The sequence below is a fragment of the Xenopus laevis genome, chromosome 6L (assembly GCF_017654675.1).
Source record: "Xenopus laevis strain J_2021 chromosome 6L, Xenopus_laevis_v10.1, whole genome shotgun sequence".
Taxonomy (NCBI): Eukaryota; Metazoa; Chordata; class Amphibia; order Anura; family Pipidae; genus Xenopus; species Xenopus laevis.
Genome location: NC_054381.1, coordinates 20,311,741 through 20,322,434, shown reverse-complemented (window position 1 = coordinate 20,322,434; position 10,694 = coordinate 20,311,741). Strand labels below are relative to the sequence as shown.

Genomic DNA, 10,694 nt, shown 5'->3' with positions numbered 1-10,694 from the left:
GAATGGTCGAATAGTCGAACGGTTTTTACTTCGAATCCTTTGATAGTCGTAGTTGAAGGTCGAAGTAGCCCATTCGATGGTCGAAGTAGCCCAAAAAAAACTTTGAATCCTTCACTCGAAGTTAGTGAATCGGCCCCATAATGTATAACATTTTCTAGATGCTTCTTTAGTTAACCTTTAGTTCTCCTTTAGTTCAGTTGTTCTTCTTACTGTAGATTGCTATCAAAAATGATATGGAACTATTAAGATATCCACAAACAGACCTAAAGCCCTATGGTCCCATGTCAAGAATTACAACTGCCCCTCCCTCTAGTTATGTGCGGGCTGAGCCGATATCATGGGACACACGGGCAGGTTTGGGCCGACTTCCACACACATTTTACGGGCAGCGGGTGGGATTGGGTTGAGATGTTCTTCCCCGCCCGCAAACTTAGTGGGTAAGTTGGGAAGGTTAGGGTTGGGTGCATGTCAAATTTTTGTCAACCCACACATCACTACCTCCCATCATTCCCCTTATCTATAGCACAGTGCATGCTGCAGAGGTACTGGAGCTCTCCGTTTAGGCTCCATGTTTGGGAGGAACCTGTTGGTGTCACACCCTCAGCTCTCCTGGTTCTTCTGCCTCTGGACTTACCTAAAGGGTTGTGGAGGAATTTGTATAGATTTGTATTTGTATTGTTTAGCTCCTAGATACAGTAATGCAGTGTGCAGAGTCATGAATGGCGCCAGCGCTGAGCATCCAATATTCTGGGTAAAGTGCCAGGCACCAAAAAAAATGAAGGGGCTATGATGTGATCCATTTATAAATAAGCCCCATTAGATGTCCTCACTTGAGTGCGGCCATCAACCTTGTGCGTTCCAGTGGCGGTTCCTTCTCTACCGCGTACTGTGGTATATCAAAGAGAATACCCACAGTACGTGAACACAATATCTGACTATAATACACAAAAGCCATGAATATCTTGTAAATTATATTCTTATAAACGGTGAGTTCTGATGTCATCAGTTACAAGCGGTGAGTTCTGATGTCATTTCTGTCACATGACTCACTGAAACTTGTGTATTATAATAAATAAAGTACCCCCTGTTGTAAAATATGAGGATATTAGAAGTTACCTCGGAGTTCCATGACCTGTATAAAAACACTCGGCCTTCGGCCTCAGGTTTTTATATGGTCATGAAACTCCTCGGTAACTTATAATATTCTTATATTTTACAGGAGGGGGTACTTTATTCACTATATTATAGACTTCCGATACACTGCCGGGAAATGTCCCTTCATCTTTGGTGGAATTTATAGATGTGTCACTCACTTTTTTTTCAACAAATATTCCAGCAATTTGGGGGCTGTCGGAATGCTCCTGGGTGGTAAGAATAGACGACAATGGCTGGGAAGAGACTTGTTGTCTTTTGTCTTGTAACAGTTGTCAGCCTAGTAAAGTCACAGAGGCGAGTGTAGGACACAACCAGAAGCCTCCAAGCAACTCCCCTGTCCCTTACAGTCATGTAATACATGGGGACAATCTGTCCTGCCAGCGACTTGATGTGCTGCTGTTAAACACTCATAGATTTCATTCATGGAACGTTCATCAATGGCTTGTTTTTCCTTTCATCTGCTGTAAAAATCTCTTGTTATCGGGAGCAAGAAGACATTGGCCACTATGGAGTATTTGGACTCAGTAGGATATTTAATTATCACTTTTAACTACAGTGTTACTGCGATCGGTAAGTGTCTAAAATTCATTGTTTGCCATTGTACAGTGCTGGATATCGTGTGATAGAGATTTAACCACAAGGTTTATATTCTTTACATGTCCCAGTCTTAATCAGTGATTTATTTTCGAAATCAAAATGAGTTTTTAGTAACGTTAAACATATACAGCCTGCATTATAGCATTGCTCCTATCTTCATGTAAATAAAGGTATTTTTATAGTTTTTATAGTGCTACTTACAGTGCAATCAATGCTGATAGGACAAACAGGAGTCAATACAATAATAAAATGCAAATAAACGCATTCAAGATTTATGTTTTATTAAAATTTGCATTTCGAAAAACTTCTCTAAAACTCAAATTTTTAGAGGAAGATATTCAGGATTTTTTTTTTATCATTTTTTTTTATCATTCAGCTTTTTTTTTTTCCATTGGTGCTTTTTATATACAGATCTTTTAATAACTTTCATGGCATTCATGGTTTTAGAGAAATAGAGGATAATTATGGTTTCAAATAGCTCTAATATCACTAAGGGGGTGATTTAGTAAAATCTGAATTTATTTCATAAAAAAACATAACCATACTCCCATGCCAGATTTTAGCTTATTTATTAATAACGAAAACTCGGTTTAATTGGATCACAGAAAAACTGAATAAAATCGAGCGAAAACCTGAATGGCTCAAATTTTTCAGGCTTTTCCCTGAATAGCTGGAATTTTTCAGGTTTTTTTTCCTCGAATCGCTCTAATTTTTAGAGTTTTTGCCTGAAAACGTTTGATTTTTTAGGCTTTACAAGGTTTTTCTGATCGAGGATAATCCTTCGATCGATGGATTAAAATCCTTTGAATCGTTCGATTATTCCTTCGATCATTCGATTGAACGAATTGCGCTAAATCCTTCGAATTCGATATTCGAAGTCGAAGGATTTCAATTCGGCAGTCGAATATCGAGGGTTAATTAACCCTCGATATTCGACCCTAGGTAAATGTGCCCCTAAGTGTTACTAAAACAATAGAAAGAAAGTCCCTGTCCCATAGGGCTTATATATACAGGTATGGGATCTGTTATCCAGAAACCTGTTTACTAGAAAGCTCTGAATTATTGGAAGGTCATCTTCCATAGACTCCGTTTTAGTCATATAATTCAGATGTTTGAAATTTGTTTCTTTTTTCTCTGTAATAATAAAACAGCAACTTGTAATTAATCCAAATTAAGATATAATTAGTCCTTATTGGAGGGCAAAACAATGTTTAAATTATTGTTTACAAGACTTAAGGTACAGTGATCCAAATTACAGAAAGACCCTTTATCTAGAAAACTCTAAAGTCTCAAGCATTCTGTATAACAGGTCCGTGTATATAAGATTATATCATGACATCCTGTGTAGTATAGAACAGATAAGTGGAAAACAATTAAGTATTTCCATAACCATACCCAAGTTTTTCATTTACTACAAAAAGCGATAGCTTTCAATGTTTTATTTTATTTTTTTTAAATAGAGAAATGTTGTTAAAAAAGAAAACTAATGTGATTTAGAAGCACATTTATCAAGGGTCAAATTTCGAATTCATGTGATTTTTTTTTAATTCAGATGAATTTGATTTTACTCAAAATTCGAATATTCGATAATTTATTTAAAAAATCGAATATGTAAAACTCGGACAAATTTTACCGACCCGAAAACTCGAAAAAAAATTAGATTCAAATTTGACCAAACTCTATTCGAGTTATTTTTTCATCTGAAAAAAACTTAAATGTCAGGAAGTCTGCATCTTCAAGTTGGTCACTGGACCTCTCCCATTGACTTATACAGGAATTCGGCAGGTTTAAGAATTCAAATTTTTAAAGCAAGTTTTTTTTATTAAAATGGGGGTCACTGACCCCATCAAAAAAAATTGCTACTTTTTATTACTCATCTTTCTAAATATATATTCAGGCCTCTCCTATTCATATTCCTGTCTCTTTTTCAAATCAATGTATGGTTGCTAGGGTAATTTGGACCCCTAGCAACCAGATGGCTGAAACTGCAAACTGGATAGCTGCTGAATAAAAAGCTAAATAACGCAAAAAACGCAGATAATAAAAAATAAAAAAAACAGTAGCTCAGAATTGTCTCAGAATATCACTCTCTACAGCATACTAAGGGGGTTATTTATCAAAGTCTAATTTTATCTCAACATTTTCTGCTACAAACTCCGATCAAATCTACTGGGGGTTTTTACGCTTATTTATATTACATTTTCCCGAAAATTTGCTTTGCAGGAAAAAATCAGATTTTCACAATTTCTTTTCAAATTTCTTACGCTTTTTGCCTGAAAACTTTGGGGTATTGCATGAAACCCAACGCACATCCAAAAATCGTTGGGACTTCTCTCGTTGACTTATATGCGACCTCGACAGGTCTGAGGTGCCAGATTTTCTGATTCAGACTTTTCCATCCTCTCAGTTTAGTAAATTCAGAAAAATTTGTGATTTTTTAAAAAAAATTACACATTTTTCAGGATTTTTGCATTTGGAGTATAGTAAATAACTCCCTAAAAGTTCAAAGGTGAACAACCCCTTTAATGTTTCCATAGACATGAATGGTCTGTGACGCCATCTTTACTAATGTCCTCCTTTACCGCCCTGCCATGGTCCCATATACAACTCACAAAATATTATGTGGCTGCTTTAGGTAAACAATGTGGTCTATTTATAAAGCAGAGTGTTATCTAAACCGGGTGATGCTATAGAAATAAAAGATATTAAAAATTGATTGTTCTGTGTTTCAGGGAAGGTATGGCTCACATTAATGCTGTTGCTGAGGATGGCTATGGTGTTATTTGCTGGATACCCTCTCTATCAAGATGAGCAGGAGCGATTCATCTGCAACACGTTGCAGCCCGGCTGCTCCAACGTCTGCTATGATATCTTCTCTCCTGTCTCCCACATGAGATTTTGGCTTTTTCAGACCATGATAGTCTTCCTTCCCTATGCTATGTTCACCGTGCACATTTTGCACCGGGTGGTTGGCTACATGGCACCCACAAATGATCACTTCCGAAAAAGCAACACCCCTACTTATCATGGCGTGGGCTTACAGATGGAGATCCCTGACTTTTCCATGGCCTATATCGTTCATTTAATCGTGAGAACTACTATAGAGGCTGGTTTCTGCACGGGTCAATATTTCCTCTTTGGAATATTCGTTCCGAAGAGTTTTAGCTGTTCGCAGGCCCCTTGTACCAGCAGCGTTGACTGTTACATCTCTAGGCCCACCGAAAAATCTCTCATGATGGTCTTTATCTGGGGAATTGGCGTGATATCTCTCATACTTGGGCTGGTGGACCTCATGTATGTAATCCACAGGCGAAGACGCTCAGAGCGCCTCAAGAGAGAACTGCTTTTGCTGGAAAACGACTCACTAAAAGGCGGCTGCTGTCCAGATTCACCTCCAAATTCGAACTTGCACGGAGCTCCCGAGCAAATGGCCTTGTATGTTGATCCAGCTTCCAATGACCTTGGAAAGATAGAGGAGAAAATGAAGGGCGACTCCCATTCTCTGCCGTCGTATGAAGGGGAAACGGCTTCTTTTCAAACTGAAAGTTCCGGCCACAATGTGGGGAAGTCCAATATGAACGCCAACAGCAATAAATCGTGTGCTTGGCAAGTAAGTCTGGCTTCCAATGACGGCAAATCCACCCAGAGTGAACACCATGTCATCACCCAAAGGCAAATCAAGCCAAAGAAAGAGAATGGCAGCAGTTCCAATCTGGAAATATTCAGCCCCTCTGAAAAACTCCCGGCGTCCAAATCCAAGAAATCAGAGTGGGTTTAACGATGGGTAAATGTTTGGTCATTGTTATGTGATTGATGTTTTAGAGTCTAAATTTATCAAAAGTGAAGTTAGAGATGGCCACAGTCCTCTAGAGTGAAATTCCACCACTCTCCATTCATTTTTATGAGATTTTTAAAAGAGTTTTTATCAATGGGTGGAAGTGAAAGTCCATCCTTTGATAAATACGCCTTTAAAAATTCCATACAAATTAATGGAGAGTGGCGGAATTTCACTCTAGACTGTAGGGATCTCTGATAAATATGCCCCCAAATGTTCAGTGTTTGTATTTAGTTTTATTTTAACACTAGTTTATAAAAATGATCAATAAAAATTCTGTTTTGTTTTTAAATTTTATTATAGGAGTTCTGGGTTTATCCACAGTCACAACTGCAGGCCAGAACTTGTGTTTCTTAATATAAATACAGGAGCATCTCCACTAAAGACAGCCTTCACTAAGATTTAGGGGCCGATTCACTAAAGGGCAAAGTGGCTAATGCTAGCGACTTTTTGCCAGCGTTGCCACCCGCAAGGACATCGCTGATTCATTAACAGGCTCAGGAGCCAATTCGCTAGCGAACGGACCGTTGCTATCGTTCATTCGGCACTCTATCGCCAGTCGACTTTTCGATCTGGCGAACAATCGTTAATCCGCAGATACACTCAGTGCGGATTTTACTGAACGTTACCTCTTTCGCCAGAGTTGACTTCACCACCTCAGACCAGGTGAAGTCTTACATCATATCCTGTGAGCCAAAAATGCATTAAAGTTCAAAAAACGCTGGCGACTTTTCCTTTTTTAAAGTGGGATTGGCTGTAAAAGTCCTAACTTAGACTTTTTTGGGGTAACCAGTTTTCTCCAGACATTTCATAACATGGAACATTCAATTTACAGTGGGCTCATGTGTAGGGCATTATATTAACTCTCTTGTCTTTATTAAGGTTCCCTGTGTAATATAAACCGGTAACTTCAAGCATTTGCACTCACATTTAAGGGGGTTAAATGTGAGTGCATTTACTGCTGATTTTAATTATCTTTTTAATAAAACGTTATTACACTATCTTCGACTTTTATCCCTGTTCTGGAGCCTGTAGAGAGTGCCAATTTGGAGAAAAGATCAAAGAGTGAATCTGCTATAAGCACAATGCCACAGGAGTGGTTTGTAAGTAGGCAATTTGCCAAAAGGGTGGAGGTGCTTCTATCTCGGAACACATTATTAATTGTTGCACAGGAAAACACCTTTCACTTTTGTATACTTACCCCTGGAACGTCTTCTGTTTCTAAACTAATAGTTGCCCAAAAGGGGAGCACATTTGTTAATAAGCCATTTGGAACACAGGGTGACATCCCATTTAAATGAACGTATTACGCTATGCTGGTTTTTTAATTTCTGTTGCCACAGGCGCTGATCACCCAATATATATTTCTTTGTTAATATATATACTCGTTTGAATAAAAAGCTAAACAACTCAAAAAAACACACCAGCCTTTTAAGATTTAATATTTTTGTAAAAGCCCACAAAAATATTGATCCCCGACCAGCATTCCATGGTATTTGCATTGTAGAGTGCAGCTTGCTAAAGAGACATATAAGGAAAAATAGATTGGTAAAATTGTGCGTTTCCTGGCTTCTCATCTCGCTCTGTTTGTGTTATAATAGTCTTTGCAGGGCAGAAAGCTGAACTCCCATCTGTCTGCACTAGAGAACAAGAGGTGCTGACGGGTCGGCATTCTGTGGTTTAACCTGTGTCTGCTCACATGCCAGCTGCCTCCCATAAATCTGTATGCGCAGGAGATATCTGAGCTGCATTAGCTGAGGATAAAGCAAAACATGGAGTTCCACGACCTTTATATTAGCTCAGACTCCACCTGCAGCCTTGTGCAGTTATATGGTCTTTTAACTCACTTCTCACATCCTTATCAATTACAGCAGGGGATCCATTATCAGGCCCGGATTTGTGGAGAGGCAACCAAGGCCCGGGCCTAGGGTGGCAAGATTTTAGGGGGCGGCATGCTGTCCAACCACATTGCTTCAGAAACACTGGGGAGGCGCAGGAGATATGATAGTTTTTAAAATTTCCTGTATGCCATTGCTCTGATCCCAATCATAAAATTTCATTGAATAAAAGGGAGGGGACGGGGCAACAGTGGGCCTAGGGGCACCTGCTATGTAAATCCGGCCCTGTCCATTATCCTCCAAATATATACATTATGGGGGTTATTTATTAAAGTCTCATTGGCCTTTTAAAGGAGAAAACACGTGGAAAAAAAATCTCAAACTTTTCAGAATTTATTAAACCAAAGGGTCCGAATAAAAAAGTACTCCAACTCAGACCTGCCGAGTTGATGTAGAAGTCAATGGGAGGAGCCGATCCTGATCTGCGCTGGGTTTCGTGCAATAATCCGAAGATTTCGTGGTTTGCCGTCGTCGAATCCGAAAAAGTCACCGTTTTCGGTGACAATTTTTTTTTCCCCGCACAGGAAATTTTTGGGAAAATGTATTGATAAATACATGAGGATTTGGCATATAATGATCCTGCTGATATCATTACAGGATACAGAGATCCTATAAGAAAAACAGCCAGTGACCATCATTCTCTTGTATACAGTTTATGATTATTACTTATTACCGTTTATGATTATTTATCACACCTGTGATGCATAGGGTCACCCGCTGCTTGGTGTAGGTACTGCACATTTATGTTCTAGATTTCCCAGTCTCTCCTACTGTTGCCTTGGAATGTTCCCATGTTCACTGGACTGCTAGCAGGTAAAGTATGATTTCAGAGTCAATTCAAAAATGTGGCAGAAAAAGGGTTAACATGAATTAGTGCTGTAGGCTGCCCCTTCTGTTATAAGACCTCTTTTGCAGTTTAGAAATACTTTGCTGCCCTCCAGTGGGAATGTAGGTGATGACATGAAGGGAGTCATTTCTCAAAGGTCGAGCTGATTTTTGCCTGAAAAATTTGAGTTTTTGAGGGTATTTTTCAATCAAAACTCAAATTTTTGGGTTAAAAAACATTGAAAAATGTTTTTATTATACCCCGAAATAGCTCGAATCTAAAAATACACCATCTAAAACCTGTCGAGATCATGTAGGAGTCAATGTCCCTTCAACCATTTGAAGATGTTCATAACCTTCATGATGTTCGAGTATTTTTTGGAGGGTTTTAGCTCAAAAACTTAATCAATTCAAGCAAGTTTTTTTGTTAACCCCAAACTCACTGATTCCAGTTTTCCAGATTCGGCTGAATACCGAACCGAATCCTAATTTGCTTATGCAAATTAGGGGTGGGAAGGGGAAAACATTTTTTACTTCCTTGTTTTGTGACAGTCACGTGATTTCCCTCCCCACCCCGAATTTGCATATGCAAATTGAGATACAGATTTGGTTCGTCTGGGCAGAAGCAGCGCCGGATTTGTGGCAAGACTGCAGGGGCGTTCGTATTCTAAATCCGTGCACGCTCCTGCGGAGGGATTGTGCGAGAAGTTGCTGGCGCTGGGACCCTGCGGCGCGAGTCGGCCTGGGGGACGCAAAACGGAAATCCGGGCCTGGGCAGAAGGATCCGAATCCTGCTGAAAAAGGCAGAATCCTGGCCGAATTCCAAACTGAATCCTGGATTCGGTGCATCCCTAATTAGAAACCATTTGAATTGTGAGTTCATTCAAGTACATTCGAGGTCTAAAAAACGAAACTAAACTAAAAAAATAAGCCCCTAAATGATGTCGACTGATATCTGCTGCTAAGTTTGCACAGTTCTCGTCATAGAAACAGTCTTCCTGTGAGACACATTCCCTAAGTTTTTTTTTAGCATAGCCATAGAAAATTGCCTAAGGCCAATAGAATGCGAGTTAATATTAAATGACTAAGCTACTTTCAGGTAGAAGCTCTGCTTATAAAAGTCTTCCCTGGGACCCCCACTGCCCCAGTTTTACACAATCCCTTCAAACAAGATCAGCCTCATCATATACTGTAGATGTGCGCCAGATGCAGCTCTTTTTTATGACCTACCTGCAGCAGCAGCGCCCCCAATAGGTGTCAATGACAATATAATGCGGCTGCACTGAAAGCCTAACAATTTATTTAATTTTTCAACTATTTCAGCGATAATAGACTATAAGGGGCATGTTTATAAAGGGTCGAATTTAGAATTGAAAAATCTTCTAAAATTCAAAAAGGACCAACCGAAATTAAGTCAAATATTTTTTGGGTCGAATAGGTCAGTTTTCGATCGAACAGGTCCATATTTGTCCGAATTCGAATTGAAGGAATAGCGCATTCCAAAAAAATTCGATCAATTTCCCAAAAAAAAAACTTAGATTTTTCACAGTCCACCAATTGACTGCAAGTAAGTTCTAGGAGGTCCCCCATAGGCTAAAACAGCAATTCGGCAGGTTTAAGATAAAAAGATTAAGATAAATTTTGGTGTTCGAATTTTCAATTTTTTTTCAAATTTGAATCGAATCTAGACTATTCCCTTGTCGAAGTACACAGAAAATAGCTTGAAATTCTAAATTCACCTGGACCTTTGATAAATCTGCCCCTAAGTGTCTGTAACCCTTATAATAGACATTTAGGAGATGCTTTAGGTTTCTTCTTGCTAGTTTCAATGTCATTACTTTGCTGCCCTCTGCTGTTCATCCACAGTGGAATATCTCTGCAGCTCTCTAGTAGTTACTAAACTACAACTCCCAGCATCCCCTGACAGCCTTCAGCTCAATGTCAAATATCAACATGTCATCAGGGAGATAATGATTCACTTCTAGTATTTTTTAGACCCTATTCCTGTAGATTTTTACAGGGAGGTACAACTGTATCCTGATAATATAAAGTCATTTCACATCTCCGGGGGTCCGTGCATTACCTGACAGCCCAAAGTCAGCATGACCAGCGCTCATTAAATTATTTTATTTATAGAATTTTCACCTTTAAGATGACTTTTTAGTGATATTCCAAGATAATTTGCAATTTGTGGTTTTTCATTTATTTAGCGTCTTATTCAGCAGCTCTCCAGTGTGGAATTTCAGCAGCAATCTGGTTGCTAGGGTCTTGCTGACCTTAGCAACCAGGCAGTGGCTTGAATGAGAAACGGGAATATAAATAGGAAAGAACCTGAAAAGAAAGAGAAGTGTAAAAAACTAAGAATAATAATACAATTGTAAGTA

The 10,694-nt window shown here is 39.0% G+C and overlaps 1 protein-coding gene across 1 annotated transcript; it reads left to right on the top strand.

The window, feature by feature from the left end:
- Positions 1 to 1,289: 1,289 nt before the first annotated feature.
- On the top strand, positions 1,290 to 5,648 carry gjd4.L (gap junction protein delta 4 L homeolog). Its single transcript, XM_018267163.2, has 2 exons — positions 1,290 to 1,725; positions 4,485 to 5,648. The coding sequence occupies exons 1-2, from the start codon at positions 1,662 to 1,664 to the stop codon at positions 5,528 to 5,530; spliced, it is 1,110 nt and encodes a 369-aa protein (XP_018122652.1). The 5' UTR covers positions 1,290 to 1,661; the 3' UTR covers positions 5,531 to 5,648.
- Positions 5,649 to 10,694: the final 5,046 nt, after the last annotated feature.